Source organism: Bos grunniens, chromosome 12 (genome assembly GCF_055505025.1).
Source record: "Bos grunniens cultivar Pamir isolate PY7600 chromosome 12, Bosgru_T2T1.0, whole genome shotgun sequence".
NCBI classification, from domain to species: domain Eukaryota; kingdom Metazoa; phylum Chordata; class Mammalia; order Artiodactyla; family Bovidae; genus Bos; species Bos grunniens.
The window spans coordinates 85,334,100-85,357,748 of record NC_141176.1 but is presented as its reverse complement, the minus strand read 5'-3'; the positions used below and the strand labels follow the sequence as shown (position 1 = coordinate 85,357,748).

Here is a 23,649-nt window from a genome sequence, read left to right as displayed (position 1 = left end):
GAACTCAGTCTGAAGCATGTCAAAAGCCATCACCTACCTAGATACAGTTTACATGACAAAGCAGTAAACTTCTGACTTGTTTACACTATTATTTTAGATAATCAGTCACTCCCTTAATACTAATTAATACACCTTCCAAGGTTTTTTGTAATCTGGCCTCTTCCTGTATCCATCACAAATGTATTTTATTTAACAAGTATTTATTAAGCACCTAATATGTGCCAGGCATTGTATTAGGTTCTACAGATACAATAGTGAACAGCCACTATCTCTTCTGAAAGAAGAGTGAAATAAACAAGTAAAAATAAATAAGCAGGGCAATTATGGATTGATTAAAACAGTTATTACAGAGAGAAAGTGGGCTTAGTGGTGGTGGCTAGAGATCAAAGATGCTACTGACTTCTCACTGTTAAGCAAAATATTTGTTATGGTTAATGATAAACAACGACTACTAAAATATGAAATTTCCAATTATTAAAAAGGAAGCACATTAAAATTTTATTAAATGCTTTTCAGGCATCTATTTACATATTCATGTTTAATGGTGATTTATTCTGTTCCATTAATCCATGATGAACTACATTAATACTATTCTCATTTCGAAACATTATAGAACCTCCATTATAAAAACTCTAGTACATCCAATTATGTATTATTTTAATGCATGGATGTAATCATGCTAATATTTAGCTAAATCTGGCCCACCACTTATTTTTGGACAGCCTGAAAGTTAAGGATGATTTTAAAATTTTTAAATGGTTGAAAAAAATCAAGAAAAGAATAGTAATAACATGTAAAATTTATCTGAAATTGAAGTTTTGGTGTCCATAGTTTTGTATTAGTTTCCTATGGCTGCTATGACAAAGTATTAATACCAAACAAGAGGAATTCAATCTCTTAGGGTTCTGGATTTGAGAGTCAGGAATCAGTGTTTCTGGGACAATGGCGATGTATTTGGAGGGCTGGTTTCTTCCTGAGGCTCTGAGGGCAGAATGCCTTTTCTGGCTCCTAGGGGTGTGTTTCTTGTGGTTCTTGTCTTGTGGCCCCTTCATTTTCCCAGCCAGCAGCTCAGCATCTTCAAATCTGTTTGTCATCACACTGCCTTCTCTCTCTGAATGTTGCAGCACTGTTATTTATAAGAAGTCAAACAGTGGAAACCATCCAAATAGCCATCCACCAGTGAATGGATAAACAAAATGTGGTTTATCCGTAAAACTGAATACTACTCAGCAATGAAAAGAAACGAGTTATAAGGAACAAAGTACTATTAGATATGATACAATATGGATGGAATCTTCTTTTTCTGAGGCAGCAAGCGGTGTCTTAGCCTTATGGCCGGTGCACCTGCTGGAAGGGAATGGCTGGGACTCCGAAGGATCCTGAAAGAGGAAGTCGGGGGTGAGGCAGCGAGGGGAGGCGGCCCGACAGCGCCCCCTCGGGCTGGGCAGCAGACACCGCCACAGCACCGGCGGCAGGGGCGGGAAAACTCCCGCTCCCAGCGTGCTCCGCGCGCCAGCTCGCGCGCCTGGGGGGCGGGGCCTGCGCGCGCCTGCGCTGTAGCGGGACGCGCTGGCGGGCGCGGCGAGGCGGTCCCTTCGAGTGTGGTAGTTCGCTCCCTGAAGGGAGTGAGGACGGTTAGGTGCTGCCGGTCACTTTCCCGTCCCTGGTAAGTGCGGCGGCTGTGGCGGCGGCGGCGGCAGTGGTCGGGGCTGCTACTTGGGAACGGCTTCCGAGGGCTTTCCGCGGTCCCTCCAGCGGCGTTTCGGCCTCGTGGCCGTCGTCCCTCAGGGGCTGTTGGGCGGCTCCGTGAGGCGTGAGGCGTCGGTTAGGTCCCGCGGGCCGCGGCAGCTGGGGCTTCGGCCGGCCGGTCGGGAGGCTCCTAGAAGGGACGGTGAGAGCGGGGCGAGCCGGCCTCCGAGCGAGGAGAATCTCCCGCGCGCCGGCCACCGTGCAGCCCCGACGGGCGGAATCGGACGGTCCTCGGGCGCCTTTGGGTCCCCAACCCCGGGAAGCCTGACCTCGAGTTTCTGCCTTGTTCCGCTTGTTGTCGAGGCGGCCCGGACCCGCGACTCCCCTCAAGGACTTGAAGTCTGACAGTTGCCGTTGCGTTTTCCTCGCGATTTCCAACGTTCCGCCCGGACGAGGCGGATGACGCAAGAATTTTTTTTTTCCAACTGAAAGTTAAGGGGTGGTGGCATCCGATCATCCGGCTTCGGATGTGGTCTCTGTCGCATCCTGACGACAGTAGTCACACAAATCACTCTTGAAAACGCCCACAAGCGTGGGCACGCGGGTCCAGACGGTGAACCGTCGCAGCCTCTCTCCGAAGTTGGTGGCGTTTGCTGCCTTTGAAGACACCGAGGCGGAGCCAGGCTCCAACCCCGCCGCCCCTTCTGACCCGCTAAACCCGAGATTTATTAGCTAGAGCCGGCTCACTATTGCCCTTATAAGTCCAACACGTGTTGCACTGTTGGCAAGGACAGGCTGTCCATCACGCAAGAGTGTGGCGTTTGCCAGAAAAAAAAAAAAAAAAAACAGCAGGTGTGTGCACTGTTGGCAAGGACGGACTGTCCATCACGCAAGAGTGGCGTTTGCCAGAAAAAAAGAACCACGAGCACCCCACTTGTTGAGGAATAGAGCATTCTAGGTTAAGAGAGTGGGTTGAGGACGTGTATCTAATTTTACTCCCTGAAATCTCACTGAAAGTACAGTAAAGGGATTTTCAAAAAGACACAAACCCACAGAGATGAAGAAAATGGGAAAGAAACAATAGCAGTAAAATACTGGGCTCCAGAAAGCAAGTGTCGTACAATTATATATATATATATAAGAAACAAAATCTTCAAAATGTGCAGAAACTGGCAGCACGGGACACTTTGGGAGCTGGCAATGAAAGGAATGGTGCTGGGGATGGATGTGCATGGCTCAAATAAAGACCACTTAGGTGAGGTCTGTCTGAGAAGTAATTAGATAGCAAGCTCTCCTTCCCCGTTTCATACTGGTAGGATACTGCTTCTCTCCCACCAGGAGACTGGAGGCTCTTCTCTTGAGAACATAAAATGGGATCTTTGAAGCTGGGGACCCCAGGCACAATTATGAGTCTACATTTATGAAAACAGACAGTGAAGGCTGAAGCCCTTCATCCTCCTCCTCCAGTTTAAATCCCAGAACTTTTTGCAGCCGGTCTAATACCTTTCAGGCTCTGTATGAGAATTCTACACACACATAACATGTAAAGGGAAGGATCTGTACAATAAATTAGTCACAGTGATGGCTTCTTGGAAGGGAAAGAAACTTTGTGGCTGGGGGAAAAATGTGAAGAGACTTCACTATTCAGACATTTTTATTCTTTTAAAATAGTGTACCATGTGCATATATTGCCTATTCAAAAATGAAATGTATTTCTTAAATGCAAATGAATACACCCTTTGACACAGGAATTTATAGATATGTCTACACACATGTATTGCCACTCATTGCAATATTGCTTTAGCAAAAGATTGGAAACAGTCTCAATTTTCATTAATAGATTGGTAAACCATTGCAATATTGCCACTCATTGCAATATTGCTTTAGCAAAAGATTGGAAACAGTCTCAATTTTCATTAATAGATGGTTGGTAAAATAAATTTTGTACAACCCTCCTTTGGAATATTTTGTAGTCATAAAAAAACAATGAAATAAGCTCATTGTATAAAAAAGTAATCACAAAGATATATGTTGGGGAGGGGGTTCAGAAAAAATATATCACTAGTTTTATAAAAAGATGTATGTATGTATATATGTATATAAAATACCTGAAAGATAAGCAGAATACTGATTGCCTTTGAAGAGGAGATCTGGATGGTAAAGCAAAAGTGGAATTAGGGAGAGACTTTTCACTGTATACTTTTGTACATTTTGAACATGTTATTCAGTGAATAAATTAGTAAATGTTAATAGGAAAAAAATTAATGATCCTGATGTTAAGCATATCCTGAACAATAAAAGATCTCTTACACTACGGGAAAGAATACTGTGTAACAACCCTGAAATCTTAGTGGCTCACAGCATTTCATGCCCTTGATTCTTCAGGTAGACATTTCATGGTTCTTCAGTGGTTTAGATGTTGATTGGACTAGGCTGGACTCCAGACTTCAGTTTTGAGTTCAGATCTGCTCCATGTATCTTCATTGTGGAACCCGGGCTGAAAAAGCAAAAATACGTGGAGCGTACTTTTCTTGGGGCTGAAGGTGAGAGTTTAAGAGCCCTTCTGGAAAATTTGCCATGCTTCAGCTCAGAAGTGGCACACTGAAACATCTTTTGGTTAAAGCAAGTCACATAGTCAAGCCCAAAGGCAATAGTGTGGAGATTTACATTCTGTCTAGTGGGAGGTTTCTGCAGTCTCAGGACAAAGGATGTGGATGTCTGCTTCCACTGCAGGGTAGAAGGAAGAGTTGGGACCAGTAAAGACGAAGGAAATGGGTTAATAGAAAGATGCTGTGAAATTAGGTTGAAGATAGTTGGTTGAGAACAAAGATGCTTAGGAAAAATACATATTTATATGTACCAAGATATAGCATCCTACTTTGATATGAGTTTTCTTACAGAATGCGTATTATGGTATCACATTGACTTAGATAACATCTGCCAGCCCCACACCTGGCCGGCCCTATAACCAATTCTGAATGACCATTGGAATGAAAATAATGTAGATGTAAAGATATCAGTTCCTAAAGTAGTTATATATAAATGTCTTTATTTTAGCTACTAAATGTATTCATTCATAGTTCTTGTATCATATCCATGTCTACCAACCTACCTTTCACAATAGAATCTTCTTTTCAGGGAGATGTCCTTTGCTTCTCAGATGTAAGGCACTTAAAGATTGTTATTCAACAGTGAAAATGAGTCATACAGAGGTAATACATATTTTCATATATTCTGCATCTTCAGGGTTCCTTTTTTTTTTTTTGTAGTCATATGGCTCCAGAATAATTTTCTTATTTTCAGCTTGTACTGTGAGAGACAGTATAGCATTAGTGGTTAGGAGTGAGAACTTTGGAGCAGACTGCCTGAATTTGCATCTTGGCTAGTGGATATATAACCTTGGGCACATGATATAACGTACTGTGCCTCAGTTTTCTCATCTCTAAAATGGAAATTGTAACAGTACTTACCACAGAATTCTTAGAAAGTTTAAATGAGTTAATACATAAAGAGCAGTTATGATAGTACCTGACACAATAAGTACTTAAATATAAATTATTATTAATATTGCTTTTTATTTTGAGGCTGTGATTTGAGTCATTTGTATTACAGAACAAACCTATATAGTTATTCATTTGTCTAAATAGTCAGGGAAGTTAATTTTTGATCCCTTTATTCTCTTGAATTCCAGGTAAAGTTAAAAGTACCTTTTGGAAATAAATTGCTAGATGCTGTTTGTTTGGTACCTAACAAGAGCTTAACATATGGAGTCATTCTTACACATGGAGCATCAGGAGATATGAATCTCCCTCATTTGACATCACTGGCATCCCATCTTGCCTCTCATGGGTTTTTTTGCCTGAGATTTACCTGTAAAGGCCTTAATATTGTACATAGAATTAAGGCATATAAATCAGTTTTGGTAAGAAAATTTCTTTATATTTACTTACAATAATTCTATTTTTTAAATGCACAGTAAATTGACAAATTTTATTAGTCATTTGGTTTAATTTTAAAAACCCTAATGAATATTCTTAGAAACTCAACAGTGTGTGAAGGCTGGGTAGTGGTCAGATTGCTCTTTTTTGCCATCAGTTTCTATAGGGATGAGTGCTCACATCATAGATGTTTCTCCATGATACTGCCAAGGCATCTACTTATGATGTAATTTCCTTCTTGGAATTATATAACTTAAGCATATACAGTTCTAGACAGTTAGCCTCATATGCTGTGAGTGTACAAATAGCATGATTTCCATGTTGGAAACTAAAATCCCTGGATGAAAACCGAAATTTCTTTTAATCCAAATTACTTCAAGCGTGCTAAGTTTTTCAGAGCTTTAAATCAGATGTTAGTTGTAGCATTATCAGATTTTGCCTTAGTTGGAAGCTTTTAACTGGCTCTTTTTTTCCCCTCCAAATTTTTTTCTTTAAAAATGTTTTAGTACTTGAATATTTTAGACAGTGTTTTTTTTCACATATTTGCGTGTATTACCCAATATATGACTTGATAGTGAAGGCATGACCAGAAGAGCAAAGAACTGGTTACCTCTTCCAAGTAAAATCCCTTAAAATTTTGTGGTTGTCTTTGTAAAAGTTTTATACACTCTAGTAATGATGAGAAATATGTGTTGGTTTTTCCAGTGGAATATAGGAGAAGAATTGATGGTTTTTTGGTTGATTTTTCTAGAATTACCTAAAGACCTCAGAATACAAACTTGCAGGTGTTTTCCTTGGAGGTAAGTTGCAGTACTTGTGAATACTTGTTTTAAAATCTACTCACATTAATACAGGAATAGGTAATAAAGAATTAATGACAGGAATAGAGTTAAGGATTTTTTGTTTTGTTTTGGTAAGTCACGTCCAGGTATAATAACATCAAGGTACTTTAATATTTAAATCGAATTTAAGCCATATACATATGTATTACAACCCAAAGACGTCTCCTTTTATTATATTCTTGAATCATCCTCTGAACTGATCCCTTCACAAGGTTTGTCTTTACCTCTTCAAGTATTCTTTCAGTAAATAATTATTCTTTTTTTTTAGATTTGATTTAGGATCAGTTTTTAGCTCTTCACAAGTCTGTGGGTATTGAGGCTTGTTAATTGCCACCTTCTGTTAAGTATAGATAAGTAATATGATGGATGCATAGTAAATTAAATCTGCCATTATCATCACTACTACTTTATGTGAATGTCTGTATTTCAAACTGAACTTGATTTTAATTGATTTTAGGTCGTTCAATGGGCTCAAGAGCAGCTGCTTCTGTACTGTGTCATATTGAGCCTGATGATGCTGATGATTTTGTTCGAGGTCTCATTTGTATTTCCTATCCACTGCACCATCCAAAACAGCAGCATAAACTTAGAGATGAAGATCTCTTTCGTATAAAAGATCCTGTACTGTTTGTGTCAGGCTCAGCAGATGAAATGTGTGAAAAGGTGATTATGACTTGCTGTTTGTGTGAATGAAAGAGAATGAAAGAAACATCTTGGGAACAAGATGCTACCTGCAACATTCAGTCTCTTTAAAAAGATGCTGATTTTACTATGCTCCTTTTATGTCTTTGGTACCCTGTTACTGAGGGGAATCTAAAAACTATGAGCATACTGACAATATTCAACCCCTTGTAATTAGGTGATAAATGAATTAACTCTTACTTAGCAAATGAAGGATTAATATCTGAATCTTGTGAATTTGGGATTACTAGACTGTATATTTGTTTTATCATTTCAGCATTTAATCACATTCTTCAAATTTGTTATAAAATTGACCCTTGAAGAAAAGTAACTTGTACATATTACTAAATTTTAGTGTCTTTCCCAGAATATATAATTTTCTTGGGAAAAATATTTTTTAGAAGAATTTTTTGACTTGTCAAGAATGAATGCTTGATCTGTTCTGTGGTGTTGCTATATGTAAGAAGTCTGTATTGTCACTTCTTGCACAATCCATTGCCTCAGAAGTTATCTTTAGAGTAGGTTTTAATATTTAGTGAATGGATGCCAAGTATAGGTGGGGTAGGAGAGAGTAAATCTTTATGAAACACCAATAGGGTATTAGTCTAGTATCATCTTCTTTTTTCCTTTTAGAACTTGTTGGAGAAAGTGGCACAGAAAATGCAAGCTCCTCATAAAATACACTGGATTGAGAAGGCAAATCATTCCATGGCAGTGAAAGGACGATCAACAAATGATGTTTTCAAAGAAATAAATACACAGATTTTGTTTTGGATCCAGGAAATCACTGAAACGGACAAGAAATAATTGTCTATAAGTTAAAGGCTATGTTATTTTGAATACAAGTACAGTTAATTTGTTAAAGAAGAGCATACTTCTCAGCATTATGAGATATATTTCAGACTAATTTAATGTCCTTTCATGTTACCCCGTTTTTAAAACACATTTTAATAGTGAAATTAATGTTCTTTATAAAATGTCTCTTGAGAGTACTGTCATAGTTGTATAAAGATGATGTACAAATATTGAAGGTGGTCCAAATATAATTTATTTTCTTTAATAAGTTTTGAAAAATTAAACGTTGAATTTTGTTACAACAGAACTTTTGTCTCATTGCTGTGCAACTCAAACAGTGCTCTTAATTGTGCAGAGCAGTGTCATCTTTATGAAGGAAGAACAATGCTTTAGTAAATTTAGTCAGTTTTATAGAATGTGTACATCTAAGTCACCTAATGTTTTATTAAATCTCAAGGGATAGATGAAGATACATTTTCATATATGGGGACTCTGAACATTGTTTTTAGAATAAAGTAACAACTTTTATTGAATAAATGCTTACTGAAGGTCTGTTACAGGCAAAGCTTCATTAGGTTTACAACAGTGATTAAACGTGGAGTTTAATATAGTAGGGGAACTTGATGTCTAAAGCTCTCTGATTAAGGAGAGAATGAAATGAGTAAATAGTGGAACTAATATCTGTGTTGTATCTAGACAGAGTTAGGGCTCTTAATTTTGCTTTGAGAAGTGCAGGTATCACTTGGACTAGACTTCAGGGTATTGAGTTAGATATGAAAAACTTAGTTTCTATATTTCCTGTAAAGAATGCAAAAAATGTGATGAGGCTGATGATATATAGTATAAGTTTGTAGTGAGCAGTGGTTCTCTACAGTAGGAAATTAACTCCCTGAGTACCCTACTGACCTCAGGTTAGGCTGTTCCGACAGCCAGGGCAGCCTAGGAAGCTTTCAGAGTTTTCAGGTCCCTTGTTTCTCCTGCCCTGATGAAGTCAATGGATTTTAATTTTTCTAAATAGTGCATAAAGAACAAAAATCTAGATAACTAATGTGTATACTAGATATAATGTGAATATTAGAATCAAATGTACTATTACAAAATCAAAATTTCCATGTCACTCAGTGTATAATAGTTATTTTTTGACTGAATTTCTTGAATGATGCCTTAATTTTTAAAAATAGTGTATAATTAATACTTAACTTTTAAAACAAGACTGATCAAAATATTAACATAAAAAATACTTAACCAGAGCTAACAAATATAATAATGATCTATTACATGTAAATCAATTGGCAAATAATATAAACCAGGGAAAATACAAAGGAAAACTTACTAGAATGCAGACTACAGTATAAAAGTACAATGAAGAAATAGATTTGAAAGGTTACTAACCAGGCTTTGTAGTCATAATATTCAAGTTTCACACTAAACTATAGGCATAATATGGATGACCATTCAAAGATACTACTGCAAATATAAGGATAACGTAGAAGTTCATTTAAAGTTGGTTTTTCCCTGACCTGAGTTGGGCTTCCCAGGTGGTTCAGCAGTGAAGAATTCACCTGCCAGTGCAGGAGATGCATGTTCGATCCCTGGGTTGGGAAGATCCCCTGGAGAAGGAAATGTCAACCCACTCCAGTATTCTTGCCTGGAGAATCCCATGGACAGAGGAGCCTGGTGGATTATGGTCCATAGGGTCGCAATGAGTCAGACATGACAGCACAACTCAGCTTTCCCTGAGTTACCCATAAGAAACTACTGATTGATGAAATAGCTTGTCATTGGAGAACTGTGTACCAAGCCATGGGTGGGGATCACATAACTGCATTTTTGGTTGTCATGACTGGGGTGGAGTGCTCCTGGCACCTCACAAGAAAGGGATTCTATCTACTAGCATCCTGCCATACACAGGACAACCAACCACTACAAAGAAGTTCCTGGTCCAAAATGTCAGTAATTCCTAAGTTGAGAACCTTGTCCTTGACAAACCAGCTTTGAGATTTATCTTTAAGTCCTTTCTCCTTCACGTCAGCTTTTCTACACCACCCCTGAATCCATTTGCTTTCCTTTTAGTTACCAAATCCTATGTTTTCAGTATCAAAGTCTGATTCTACCCCCATTTTGTTTACACTGCCTGGTTTACAAGCCAGGCCCTCATCAATTCACATCTGTATAGTTACAGCAGCCTAATTCATTTTACTATTGTCTCCTTGTACTAGTAAACCATTTGTCACCTTTAACTCAGAAACTGTTGGTGGATCTCCAAAGGTGATTGTTAAGGTTAAAGACCTTAGTTCAAGGTCCTCCACAATAGGCTGTACCAACATTTTAACCTTATTTTCTTCCCCCCATACTCACAACCTATACGTAGTACTCCAGCTAAATTCACTGCACAAAGTTTTGGAACAAAGTCTGTCTGCCTTTTCTTCCTGAAACTTTTGTTAGTCTTTGTCTGCTACCAATCATTCTCATCCTTTAAGGCCCTTAAGTTCTCTTTACCACTTCACAGCTTTTCTTGAATTACCCCAACCAAGTATCTCCTTGAAAGCCACATATCTTCTCTCAAGAAGTAATGCTCAAAATTCTCCAAGCAAGGCTTCAACAGTACATGAACCATGAACTTCCAGATGCTCAAACTGGATTTAGAAAAGGCAGAGGAACCAGAGATCAAATTGCCAACATCTATTGGATAATTGAAAAAGCAAGAGAGTTCCAGAAAAACATCTGCTTTATTGACTACACCAAAGCCTTTGTGTGGATCACAACAAACTGTGGAAAAATCTTAAAGAGACGGGAATACCAGATCACCTGATCGGCCTCCTGAAAAGTCTGTATACAGGGCAAGAAGCAACAGTTAAAACCGGAAATGGAACAACAGACTGGTTCCAAACAGGGAAAGGAGTATGTCAAGGCTGTATATTGTCACCCTGTTTAGTTAGCTTATATGCAGAGTACATCATGCAAAATGCTGGGCTGGATGAAGCACAAGCTGGAATCAAGATTGCTGGGAGAAATATTAATAACCTCTGATATACAGATGACACCACCCTTACAGCAGAAAGCGAAGAAGAACTAAAGAGCCTCTTGCTGAAAGTGAAAGAGGAGAGGAAAAAAGTTGGCTTAAAACTCAACATTCAGAAAATTAAGATCATGGCATCTGGTCCAATCACTTCATGGCAAATAGATGGGGAAACAATGGAAACAGTGGCAGACTTTATTTTGGGGGCTCCAAAATCACTGCAGATGGTGACTGCAGCCATGAAATTAAAAAATGCTTGCTCCTTGGAAGAAAAGCTGTGATCAACCTAGAGAGCATATTAAAAAGCAGAGACATTACTTTGCCAACAAAGTCTGTCTAGTCAAAGCTATGGTTTTTCCAATAGTCATGTATGGATGTGAGAATTGGACTATAAGGAAAGCTGAGTGCTGAAGAATTGATGCTTTTGAACTGTGTTGTTGGAGAAGACTCTTGAGAGTCCCTTGGACTCCCAGGAGATCCAACCAGTCAATCCTAAAGGAAATCAGTCCTGAATATTCATTGGAAGGACTGATGCTGAAACTGAAACTCCAATACTTCGGCCACCTGATGCGAAGAACTGACTCACTGGAAAAGACCCTGATGCTGGGAAAGGTTGAAGGCAGGAGGAGAAGGGGATGACAGAGGATGAGATGGTTGGATGGCATCACCGACTCAATGGACATGGTTTGGGTGGACTCCGGGAGTTCATGATGGACACAAAGAGTCAGACACGACTGAGCAACTGAACTGAACTGAACTGAACAACAAAGCCCTGAAAGCAGAGACTCTTCTTTACCTCTATGCAAACTTAAGCATTAATAGGAGTGGTAGATATTAGCGGTATACTAATTAATGGGTTCAGTGTCATCACTTAAAAGATCTTAGGAACGAACTAGAGAGTTTCTTCATGTTAAAATGTTGAATCCCCTTTAAGGTAGTAAACATTAAATGAATTTAATTTCTCTTGCCATTGGTCAAAAGAATGAGTATTTCATTAGCTGCATTAAATATGGAAAAACCCAGCAGAATAAAATCACCGTTTGTATATATGGAAGGGGAGTCAGAGAGGACGGTGTATTTTACCCTAGAAATGCCTAGAGGAATTGTTTGTTCTAGAACTAAGGAATTCCTATACCATGCATCCCAGTGAGACATACTTTGCAAAGACAAACCCCAAGATCACAGTTAAACCTAAATTAAGATCCTAAGCTTCTAGGATGTGTCATTGATCTCCTCTCTAATACTCCAGGTAGTAAGAACTCAAGAAATCTTTCTTGCTCTCAAAGTTATGCAACAGAGAAGGCCTGAACAATTAACTCTGGTGTAAAGAACTCTACTTTCTTCAGCCCACCTTGAACAAATGAAGACAACGGAAGTATTAATTCAGTACATCTTCCAAAGGAAAGTGCTCTAAATCCAAGGTAGTGTTAATATTTTCACTAACAGTCCAGATTGTTTTGTATACTTACAACTCTTAAGACTTTGGTTCTGCCCCACCCTAATTCTGACATCAGCAAGCATCACAGGTAGCTGTTCCTTGGTATCACCAGAAATAGAGTAAAGAGGAAATTCACCAGGAGACCATTCCAGAACCCACCAAATCTAACTTTGGTTTTCAACATTGCAGTAGATTATTGAAGAGGAACATTGCTGACAGTCACCTCTAACAAAAAGAAATATAAAATGAGGTGTTCTATTTTAAGAAAACATCAGGCTGGCCCCCAAGAGACAAGCTGTTATCTGTCCTGCAGAGTGACAATGAAACATACCAAAAAATTATTTGGTATTTATCTGAAGTTCAAATTAAACTGCAGCATCTAGTTTGTGTGTGTGTGTGTGTGTTAATGCTAAATCTTGCCACCCTACATTCATGTTTTCTTGATAACAAGTATAAAATACACTTCCTGGTTGTAAAAGAAAATGGTTTGGTCCAATTCAAATTTGTTCTACATTTTTAAAAATTACAGTATAGTTATAACCCAACTGTGCTAAGGAATTATTTATAGAATTATGGGGGGGGGGTGTGAAATTAATGGAGGATTATTTTTTTATTAAAAACAACTACAGATAGCATCATACATGTCTCACCAGTGAACTTTCATTATTGCTCAAGTAAGTTGATATGAGCTCAGTTAAATACCCACTATGACACGTACCTCACTTAGACCCAGAGCAGTCACTACTATACTTAACAAGGCACTGGGCAGCACTGGGCATTTTTTCCCGGCAGAACATTGCACATGGTTATGAGATGGGCATACCACCTTGTTGTGTTTTGGGGCATCCAGAATCAAGGGCCTTGGAATGAAGAGATCCATCTATTTCATATATTACATAACAATGTCAAAGCGATTTTATTTCTTTAAAAAAGTGGTGCAAGGTGGATTGGGAAATGATACATTTTTGACATTATGGGAACTTCTAGAGTCCTGGACTTCTCAAAATAATTGGATGGCAATCTTCTTTATAATTTTCCTGGGAATTATTTTTGAGATCATACTCTTAAAGATTTGTATGTCCTTTCAGAAGAAGCCTGCACTTCCTTCAGAAAAGGATAAGTCAGATGTCCACAAGGTAAGAAAAAAATGCTTGATTTCCTTTTCCAAGATTTTTCAAAATAACTCAGAAGAATAACTTATAAAATTGTGTAACTTTGATATTTGGACTACTCTAACTGGGGTCGCAAAGAGTTGGACACGACTGAGCGACTGAACCGAATTGAACATTTTATTGTCTCCCTTGACAGAAAGAAGACAATGGAAGTTGCCTGACAAGCATGAAATTTGGTAAGTATCCTACAATTTTATCAGCTCAGTTCAAGTTCAGTTCAATACAATTTCATATTTTAATATAAAACTTGTTCAGTCTGAACTTCTCCCACTGATACTCTGACTTTTTTTTATTCCTATTTCTCCCTAGATCATTGGTCAGCTATTTCATCCTCAGAAGCAAGGTAAATGATACATTTTGAAATTAGATGAAATGGATTGGTTTTGTTCTATTCAAAATTACATCTGAATTACAGAAAAAAGTTTTCCCATTTGTATAGAATACAACAGCAGTCCAACATCATAATTCAGTCTAACTTTGATTTTTATTTTTTAAATTGATTTTTATTGGAGTATAGTTGCTTTATAAAGTTATGTTAGTTTCTACTGTACAGCAAAGTGAATGAGTTATATATATATACACACACACATCCCCTCTTTTTGGATTTCTTTCCCCTTTAGGTCACCACTGAGCACTGAGTAGCGTTCCCTGTGCTCTACACGAGGTTCTCTTTAGTTATCTATTTTATACATAGCAGTGTATATAGGTCAGTCCCAATCTCCCAGTTCATCCCACCCCATCTTTCCCCCTTGGTATCCATACATTTGTTCTCTACATCTGTGCCTCCATTTTGTGAGTAAGTTCATCTGTATCATTTTTCTAGATTCCACATATAAGTGATATATTCAGTATTTGTTTTTTTCTTTTTAACTCACTTCACTCTGTATGGCAGTCTCTAGGTCCATCTACATCTCTGCAAATGTCACAATTTCATTCCTTTTAATGATTAATATTCCATTGTATACATGTACCACATCTTCTTTATCCATTCCTGTGTTGATGGACATTTAGATTGCTTCCATTTTATGGCTATTGTACACAGTGCTGCAGTGAACACTGGGGTTCATGTATCTTTTTGAATTATGGTATTCTCTGGGTATATGCCCAGGAGTGGGATTGGTGGGTCATATGGTAGTTCTGTTTTTTAACTTTGATTTTTAAATGGTTGCTCTATTCCAAACTGTATTAATGGTTTTTTATATATTGTTGAAATTATCCTTCCAGGTAGGTAGTATCATTACTGTTTTTTTAAAATTTGTTTCAGAGTATGTACAAATACATGTTTGTATATAATGTATATATTAGGGCTTCCCTGGTGGCTCAGATGGTAATGCATCCACCTGTAATGCAGGAGACCCAGGTTTGATCCCTGGGTTGGGAATCTGGAGAAGGAAATGGCTACCCACTCCAGTATTCTTACCTGGAGAATTCCATGGACAGAGGAACCTGGTGGGTTACAGTCCAGGGTTGCAAAGAGTTAGACATGACTGAAGTGACCAAGCACGCACATAGTTGCTTTATAATGTTGTGTCAGTTTCGCTGTACAGCAGAGTGAATCAGTGTATCATACACATACATATGTCCCCTCTCCTTTGGATTTCCTTCCCATTTAGGTCGCTGCAGAGCATCATTCCTGTTTTTACAGATGAGGAAAATAAAGCTTAGAGGTTAAGTGGCTTGCTTCTTTCTCTACCCCAACCTCTCTCTCCAGTACAAAGAAGTAATAATGACAAGTTATGATAATTCAACTGAAAAAATATTCATTTAGCACCTACTGTGAACCCAGCAGACCCTGAGCTAGGTTCTTCAAGAGTGCCATGAAAGGAGTTTATACAATCAGAATTCATCCCACATCCTGAGGATACATGAGTGCTAGAGATTAAATACTGACATTGCTACTCTTGGTGCTATCAACATCTTAATTGTTTTCATCAAAATCCATTCAGTAATCATTAGATATCCCTATACAATGGACCTTGTATTTTACACTGGTATTCAAATAATAAGCCCTGGAGGAGGTAGTGACCACCCACTCCAGTATTCTTTCTGGGAAAACCCCATGGACAGAGGAGCCTGGCAGGCTATGATAGGTGCTAAATAAATATTTTTCAACTGAATTATCAGACCTGGTGATTATTACTTCTTCATTTGTATTGAAGAGAGAGGTCATGGTAGGTAAACAATCCACTTAACCTTTAAGCTTTATTTTCCTCATTTGTCTGTGGGGTCACAGAGAGTTGGTCATGACTGAGTGACTGAGCATGCATGCACAAATAATAAGATAGTATCTCTTCTCAAGAAGCTTATATTCTTGGGGAGGAGACATATTCATAAAGGATGATTTTGTTTGTTTTGTTTTTGTTTTAATTGGAGACTAATTACTTTACAATATTGTAGTGGTTTCTGCCATACACTGACATGAATCAGCCATGAGTATACATCTGTTCCCCATCCTGAACCCCTCTCCCATCCCCCTCCCCATCCCATCCCTCAGGGTCATCCCAGTGCACCAGCCCTGAGCACCCTGTCTCATGCATTGAACCTGGACTGGCGATCTGTTTCACATATGATAATATACATGTTTCAATACTATTCTCTCAAGTCATCCCACCCTCGCCTTCTCCCATAGAGTCCAAAAGACTGCTCTATACATCTGTGTCTTTTTTGCTGTCTCGCATATAGGGTCATCATTACCATCTTTCTAAATTCCATATATATACATTAGTATACTGTATTGGTGTTTTTCTTTCTGACTTACTTCACTCTGAATAGTAGGCTCCAGTTTCATCCACCTCATTAGAACTGATTCAAATGTATTCTTTTTCATGGCTGAGTAATATTCCATTGTGCATATGTACTATAGCTTTCTTATCCATTCATCTGCTGATGGACATCTAAGTTGCTTCCATGTCCTGGCTATTATAAACAGTGCTGTAATGAACTTTGGGGTACATGTGTCTCTTTCAGTTCTGATTTCCTTGGTGTGTAGGCCCAGCAGCGGGATTGCTGGGTCATATGGCAGTTCTATTTCTAGTTTTTAAAGGAATCTCCACACTGTTCTCCATAGTGGCCGTACTAGTTTGCATTCCCACCAACAGTATAAAAGGGTTCCCTTTTTTCCACACCCTCTCCAGCATTTATTGTTTGTAGACTTTTGGATAGCAGCCATTCTGACTGGTGTGAGATGGTACCTCATTGTGGTCTTGATTTACATTTCTCTGATAATGAATGATGTTGAGCATCTTTTCATGTGTTTGTTAGCCATCTGTATGTCTTCTTTGGAGAAATGTCTATTTAGTTCTTTGGCCCATTTTTTGACTGGGTAATTTACTTTTCTGGAATTGAGCTGCAGGAGCTGCTCGTATATTTTTGAGATTAATTCTTGTCAGTTTCTTTGTTTGCTATTATTTTCTCCCATTCTGAAGGCTGTCTTTTCACCTTGCTTATAGTTTCCTTCTTTGTGCCGAAGTTTTTAAGTTTAATTAGGTCCCATTTTTTTATTTTTGCTTTATTTCCATTACTCTGGGAGGTGGGTCATAGAGGATCCTGCTATTATTTATGTCAGAGGGTGTTTTGCCTATGTTTTCCTCTAGGAGTTTCTAAGTCTTACACTTAGACCTTTGATCCATCTTGAGTTTATTTTTGTATATGGTGTTAGAAAGTATTCTAGTTTCATTCTTTTACAAGTGATTGGCCAGTTTTCCCAGCACCACTTGTTAAAGAGATTGTCTTTTCTCCGTTGTACATTATTGCCTCCTTTGTCAAAGATAAGGTATCCATAGGTGTGTGGATTTATCTCTGGGCTTTCTATTTTGTTCCTTTGATCTATATTTCTGTCTTTGTGCTGGTACCGTACTGTCTTGATGACTGTAGCTTTGTAGTAGAGCCTGAAGTTTAGGCAGGTTGATTCTTCCATTCCCATTCTTCTTTCTCAAGATTGCTTTGGCTATTCGAGGTTTTTTGTATTTCCATACAAATTGTGAAATTAGTTGTTCTAGCTCTGTGAAAAATACCATTGGTAGCTTGATAGGGATTGCATTGAATCTATAGATTGCTTTGGAAAGTATACTCATTTTCACTATATTGATTCTTCCAATCTATGAACGTGGTATATTTCTCCATCTATTTGTGTCATCTTTGATTTCTTTCATTAATGTTTTTTAGTTTTCTATATATACATCTTTTGTTTCTTTAGGTAGATTTATTCCTAAGTATTTTATTCTTTTAGTTGCGATGGTGAATGGAATTGTTTCCTTAATTTCTCTTTCTGTTTTCTCATTGTTAGTGTATAGGAATGCAAGGGATTTCTGTGTGTTAATTTTATATCCTGCAACTTTACTATGTTCATTGATTAGCTCTAGTAATTTTCTGGTGGAGTCTTTAGGGTTTTCTATGTAGAGGATCATGTCATTTGCAAACAGTGAGAGTTTTACTTATTCTTTTCCAACCTGGATTCCTTTTATTTTTCTTCTCTGGTTGCTGTGGCTAAAACTTCCAAAACTATGTTGAATAATAGTGGTGAGAGTGGGCACCCTTGTCTTGTTCCTGACTTTAGAGGAAATGCTTTCAATTTTTTACCATTGAGGATAATGTTAGCTGTGGGTTTTATTATTATAAATATAATTTATAAATTATTATTTATAATAATTTTATTATTATATTTATTATTTTTTTTATTATATAGCTTTTATTATGTTGAAGTGTGTTCCCTCTATGCCTGCTTTCTGGAGGGTTTTTTATCATAAATGGATGTTGAATTTTGTCAAAGACTTTCTTTGCATCTGTTGAGATAATCACATGGTTTTTATCTTTCAGTTTGTTAATGTGGTGTATTACATTGATTGATTTGTGGATATTGAAGAATCCTTGCATCCCTGGGATAAAGCCCACTTGGTCATGATGTATGATCTTTTAACAGGTTGTTGGATTCTGTTTGCTAGGATTTTGTTAAGGATTTTTGCATCTACAGTCATCAGTGATATTGGCCTGTAGTTTTCTTTTTTTGTGGCATCTTTGTCTGGTTTTGGTATTAGGGTGATGGTGGCTTCATAGAATGAGTTTGGCAGTTTACCTTCCTCTGCAATTTTCTGGAAGAGTTTGAGTAGGATAGATGTTAGCTCTTCTCTAAACTTCTGGTAGAATTCAGCTGTGAAGCCATCTGGTCCTGGGCTTTTGTTTGCTGGAAGATTTATGATTACAGTTTCAATTTCTGTGCTTGTGATGGGTCTGTTAAAATTTTTTATTTCTTCCTGGTTCAGTTTTGGAAAGTTATACTTTTCTAAGAATTTGTCCATTTCTTCTAAGTTTTCCATTTTATTGGCATATAGTTGCTGATAGTAGTCTCTTATGATCCTTTATATTTCTGTGTTGTCTGTTGTGATTTCTCCATTTTCATTTCTAATTTTGATTTGATTCTTCTCCCTTTGATTCTTGATGAGTCTGGCTAATGGTTTGTCTATTTTATTTATCTTCTTAAAGAAGATAAATAGCTTTTTTTAAACAAAGCTTTTAGCTTTGTTGATTTTTGCTATGGTCTCTTTTCTTTTGCATTTATTTCTGCCCTAATTTTTATGATTTCTTTCCTTCTATTAACCCTGGGGTTCTTCATTTCTTCCTTTTCTGGTTGCTGTAGGTGTAGAGTTAGGTTATTTATTTGACTTTTTTCTTGTTTCTTGAGGTAAGCTTGTATTGCTATGAACCTTCCCCTTAGCACTGCTTTTACTGAGTCCCATAGGTTTTGGGTTGTTGTGTTTTCATTTTCATTCGTTTCTATACATAAAAGGATGATTTCTTGCAGTATAGTAACACAATAATCGGAAATCTAGGAGAACATTTTAGGAGACACCTACACCAGCTTAGGGGGTGTTGAGAATGGCTTTATGGAGAAGCTTATACTGGAGCTGAACTTTAAAAGGTAAGTGGAAATTAGTCAGAAAAAGACACTGGTTGGGAGAATAAAGAAGGCCTTATAGGCCATGAACAGAGGCAAGGAAATAAGAAACTGCAGGGTATGTACAACAACTTATGATTATTTCAGGGTTGCTGGAATGGTGAGGATGGGCCAGGAGTCGAAAAAACAGGCAGGAGTCAGATCATAAAGGACTTTCTCTCATTGTTGTTCAGGCGCTCAGTCATGACCAACTCTGCAACCCCATAGACTATAGCACACCGGGGTTCCCTGTCCTTCACCATCTCCTGGAGTTTGCTCAAACTCATGTCCATTGAGTCAGTGATGCCATCCAACCATCTCATCCTCTGTCTTCCACTTTTCCTTCTGCCCTCAATCTGTACCAGCATCAGGGTCTTTTCCAATGACTCAGCCCTTCGATCAGGTGGCCAAAGTATTGAAGCTTCAGCATCAGTTCTTCCAATGAATATTCAGGGTTGATTTCCTTTAGGATTGACTGGTTTCATCACCTTGCTGTCAAGGGACTCTCAGGAGTCTTCTCCAACACCACAGTTTGTAAGCCTCAATTCTTTGGTGCTCAGCCTTCTTTATAGTCCAACTCTTACATCTGTATATGACTACTGGAAAGACCATAGCTTTGACTATACAAACTCTGTATGCCATGTGAAAAGCTTGGAGTTTATTCTGTAGGTAGTGAGGAACCACTGAAGGTGGTTGAGCGTAGGAGTAACAGTTTTGTGTTTCAGCTGAATCACTAGTAGCTGTGTGGAGTACAAACCTGAAGATTACTTGACTTCAGTCTAATTTCTTTTGGTTGTCAGGTGTAAAGGGGCTTTATTCATGTAATGTGGTTGTTCTATTTGTATTTATTTATAAATATTTATTTGTTTTTGGGTGTGTTGGGTCTTAGTCCTCACTGTGGTGCACAGGTTTCTCTAGTTGTGGTACGTGGGCTTACTTGCCCCACAGCATGTGGGATCTTAGTTCCCCAGCCAGGGATTGAACCCATGTCCTCTGCACTGGAAGGTGGATTCTTAACCACTGGCCCACCAGGGGAGCCCCTCCCTCTGCCTTTCTTGGTGTTGGTTTTACCTTGAGGTAAATAGAAAGATTGCCACCAAGAGTTTCCAAATCAGACCAGCAGTTTCCAGAGGATTTAAGAGGCCAATTCTTTCTGTGTCTTTCTTAGGAACAAGGCAACTTTTCCCCAAAGTTGTTAAATGTCTTTGTCTTATACTGGGATTAGTTCATACCCACTCCTTATTCAATTACTTGGAAATGAGATTACTATATCAGATTTAGCATAAACCCTTGAGGTAGAATGGATGTTGAAGAGTACGCATCCATGATTATTACTCCAAGCTATAATTTTGCTTTAGTTGTAAGGACAGATGGTGGTACCAAAGGTGACCTGATACTAAAGATGATGGGTAGGTGTATCAGTCAGGGTTCAGCAGAGAAATGCAAAAAAGAGAGAGAGAGATAAAACGAGTTTTATAGGAATTGGCTTGCATGGTTATAGAGGCTGAGAAGTCCCCTGATCTACCAAATAAAAACTGGAGACCTAAAAAAGCAAACGGTATAATTCAGCCCAAGGCAGAAGTCCTGGGGTGGCAGGGAGTTGTGCAGTGCTGGATGGTCTCAGAGCCCAAAGACCCAAGAATCAGGAGCTCTGATGTCTGAGGGCGAAGAAGATGGACATCCCAGATCAGTAAGAGTTGGGGAGTTTGCTCTTCCATCTATTTGTTCTATTTGAGCCCTCAGTGGATTGGATGATGCCAGCCAATATGCCCAGGGCATATCTTCTGTATCTTCAGGCTGCTGATTCAAATGTGAATCTCTTCCTGAAGCATCCTCACAGGTGCTCAGAAATAGTGTTTTACCAGCTCTCTGGGCATTCCTCAGCCCAGGCAAGTTGACACACAAAATTGACTACCACACTAGGTAACAAAAATGTGTATACAGCCTGTATATTAGACATTAATAGCTTCTCCTGACAGTAGAGAGAACTTGAAAAGTATTTAATGTATTTTAAACATTCACCTAATAATTTTGTGTTCTCTGTGAAAAAAGGTAAGCAATAGTTCAGTCTAAAATACTCCAAATTCTATTAATAATTAGAAGAATCCAAATCAATGAGATTTTCCTGTATAAGTAAACATGTAGAAAAACTATTTGTGTGATGGGGGTATATACTGATAATTTTATTTATTAGCTTCATGGCTCTGGACTTCCCTGGTGGCTCAGACGGTAAAGCGTCTGTTTACAATGCGGGAGACCCAGGTTCGATCCCTTGGTTGAGAAGATCCCCTGGAGAAGGAAATGGCAATCCACTCTAGGACTATTGCCTGGAAAATCCCATGGACAGAGTAACCTGGTAGGCTACAGTCCATGGAGTCGCAAAGAGTCAGACACGACTGAGCGACTTCACTTTCACGGCTTTATTCATGATGATGAGTTATTTAAAACTAGGGTCATTCTTCCAGTAAAGGACAAGATAATCTGTGTTCCCTGGAAAGACAGCCACCAGAATTTCTGACTTAGCTTATATGAGTTTCAGTTTATGATTTTAGGGTACCTTACCATGACACAAACTTACCATGAAACAGACACGACTTAGCGACTGAACAATAACAACTGTGAAACAAAACTTAAGGGGCATCAGAATCACCTGGAGAGCTTGTTAAAATTCAGATTTCCAGGCCCCACACCTAGGGCATCTGATTCAGAAAGTCTAGGGTGGGATCTGAGATTTTGCATTTCTGGTCATTTTGCATTTTGCATTTATGATCATTTTGCATTTTTGATCAAAGTGATGCTGATGTTGTTGGTCTGAGCACTGCTCAGTTCAGTTCAGTTCAGTCACTCAGTCGTGTCCGACTCTTTGCGACCCCATGAATCGCAGCATGCCAGGCCTCCCTGTCCATCCCAACTCCCAGAGTTCACTGAGACTCACGTCCATCGAGTCAGTGATGCCATCAGCCATCTCATCCTCTGTCGTCCCCTTCTCCTCCTGCCCCCAATCCCTCCCAGCATCAGAGTCTTTTCCAATGAGTCAACTCTTTGCATAAGGTGGCCAAAGTACTGGAGTTTCAGCTTTAGCATCATTGCTTCCAAAGAAATCCCAGGGCTGATCTCCTTCAGAATGGACTGGTTGGATCTCCTTGCAGTCCAAGGGACTCGAAAGAGTCTTCTCCAACACCACAGTTCAAAAGCATCAATTCTTCGGTGCTCAGCCTTCTTCACAGTCCAACTCTCACATCCATACATGACCACAGGAAAAACCATAGCCTTGACTAGACGAACCTTTGTTGGTAAAGTAATGTCTCTGCTTTTGAATATGCTATCTAGGTTGGTCATAACTTTCCTTCCAAGGAGTAAGCGTCTTTTAATTTCAGGGCTGCAGTCACCATCTGCAGTGATTTTGGAGCCCCCAAAAATAAAGTCTGACACTGTTTCCACTGTTTCCCCATCTATTTGCCATGAAGTGATGGGACCGGATGCCATGATCTTTGTTTTCTGAATGTTGAGCTTTAAGCCAACTTTTTCACTCTCCTCTTTCTAGCATTGCTAGACCAAGCCTAATCATTTGAGGTAGAAAGGATGCTGGAAGGTCCACTTCCATGACCATTTGCTGCTGCTCTTTAGTCACTAAGTCACGTCCAACTCTTTGCAATGCTATGGACTGTAGCCCACCAGGCTCCTCTGTTCATGGAATTCTCCAGGCAAGAATCCTGGAGTGGATTGCCATTTCCTTCTCCAGGGGCTCTTCCTGACCCATGGAGCCAACCCGAGTCTCTTGCATTTGCAGGCAGATTCTTTACCTCTGAGCCACCTGGGAAGCCCTCTGTGATCAGTTGTTGTTATTCAGTCACCAATTCGCGTCCAACTCTTTGTGACCCCATGGACTGCAGCACACCAGGCCTCCCTGTCCCTTACCATCTCCCAGAGTTTGCTCAAGTTCATGTCCATTGAATTGGTGATGCCATTGAACCATCTTCATGTTCTCTCGCCCTCTTCCGTGATAATTATTTTAACCAAAATTATATTGAGAAGCATTACCCTAAAATGTAGGCTTCTCTCTTGATCAAAAACAAACAGCTGTTAAACAATTAGGACTTATATAAAGCTATAGTTTATGACATTGGCCACTGTTCTGTTGTACCT

At 38.8% G+C, this 23,649-nt stretch overlaps 2 protein-coding genes across 4 annotated transcripts in view; both read left to right on the top strand.

Moving 5' to 3' along the window:
* The first annotated feature begins 1,543 nt into the window (after positions 1 to 1,543).
* On the top strand, positions 1,544 to 8,249 carry TEX30 (testis expressed 30). Of its 2 annotated transcripts, XM_086330554.1 has the most exons (7): positions 1,544 to 1,666; positions 4,075 to 4,232; positions 4,828 to 4,901; positions 5,381 to 5,611; positions 6,379 to 6,427; positions 6,927 to 7,132; positions 7,784 to 8,249. In XM_086330554.1, exons 2-7 carry the CDS (start codon positions 4,106 to 4,108, stop codon positions 7,955 to 7,957), a joined length of 861 nt encoding a protein of 286 aa, XP_086186680.1. In that variant the 5' UTR covers positions 1,544 to 1,666; positions 4,075 to 4,105; the 3' UTR covers positions 7,958 to 8,249. The 2 variants fall into 2 exon arrangements, with proteins under 2 accessions (XP_086186680.1, XP_086186681.1); XM_086330555.1 differs by lacking the exon at positions 4,075 to 4,232.
* A 4,254-nt stretch (positions 8,250 to 12,503) lies between these two features.
* The window catches only part of LRTM3 (leucine rich repeat transmembrane protein 3), a 37,712-nt gene continuing 26,566 nt past the window's right edge, over positions 12,504 to 23,649 (top strand). The window contains exons 1-3 of one of the 2 annotated variants that reach the window (XM_086330532.1): positions 12,504 to 13,538; positions 13,711 to 13,750; positions 13,884 to 13,917. In XM_086330532.1, the coding sequence (XP_086186658.1) occupies positions 13,269 to 13,538; positions 13,711 to 13,750; positions 13,884 to 13,917 (344 nt within the window). In that variant the 5' untranslated portion in view covers positions 12,504 to 13,268. The remainder of the gene's footprint in view (positions 13,539 to 13,710; positions 13,751 to 13,883; positions 13,918 to 23,649) is intronic. The other variant, XM_086330533.1, reaches the window with a different exon arrangement.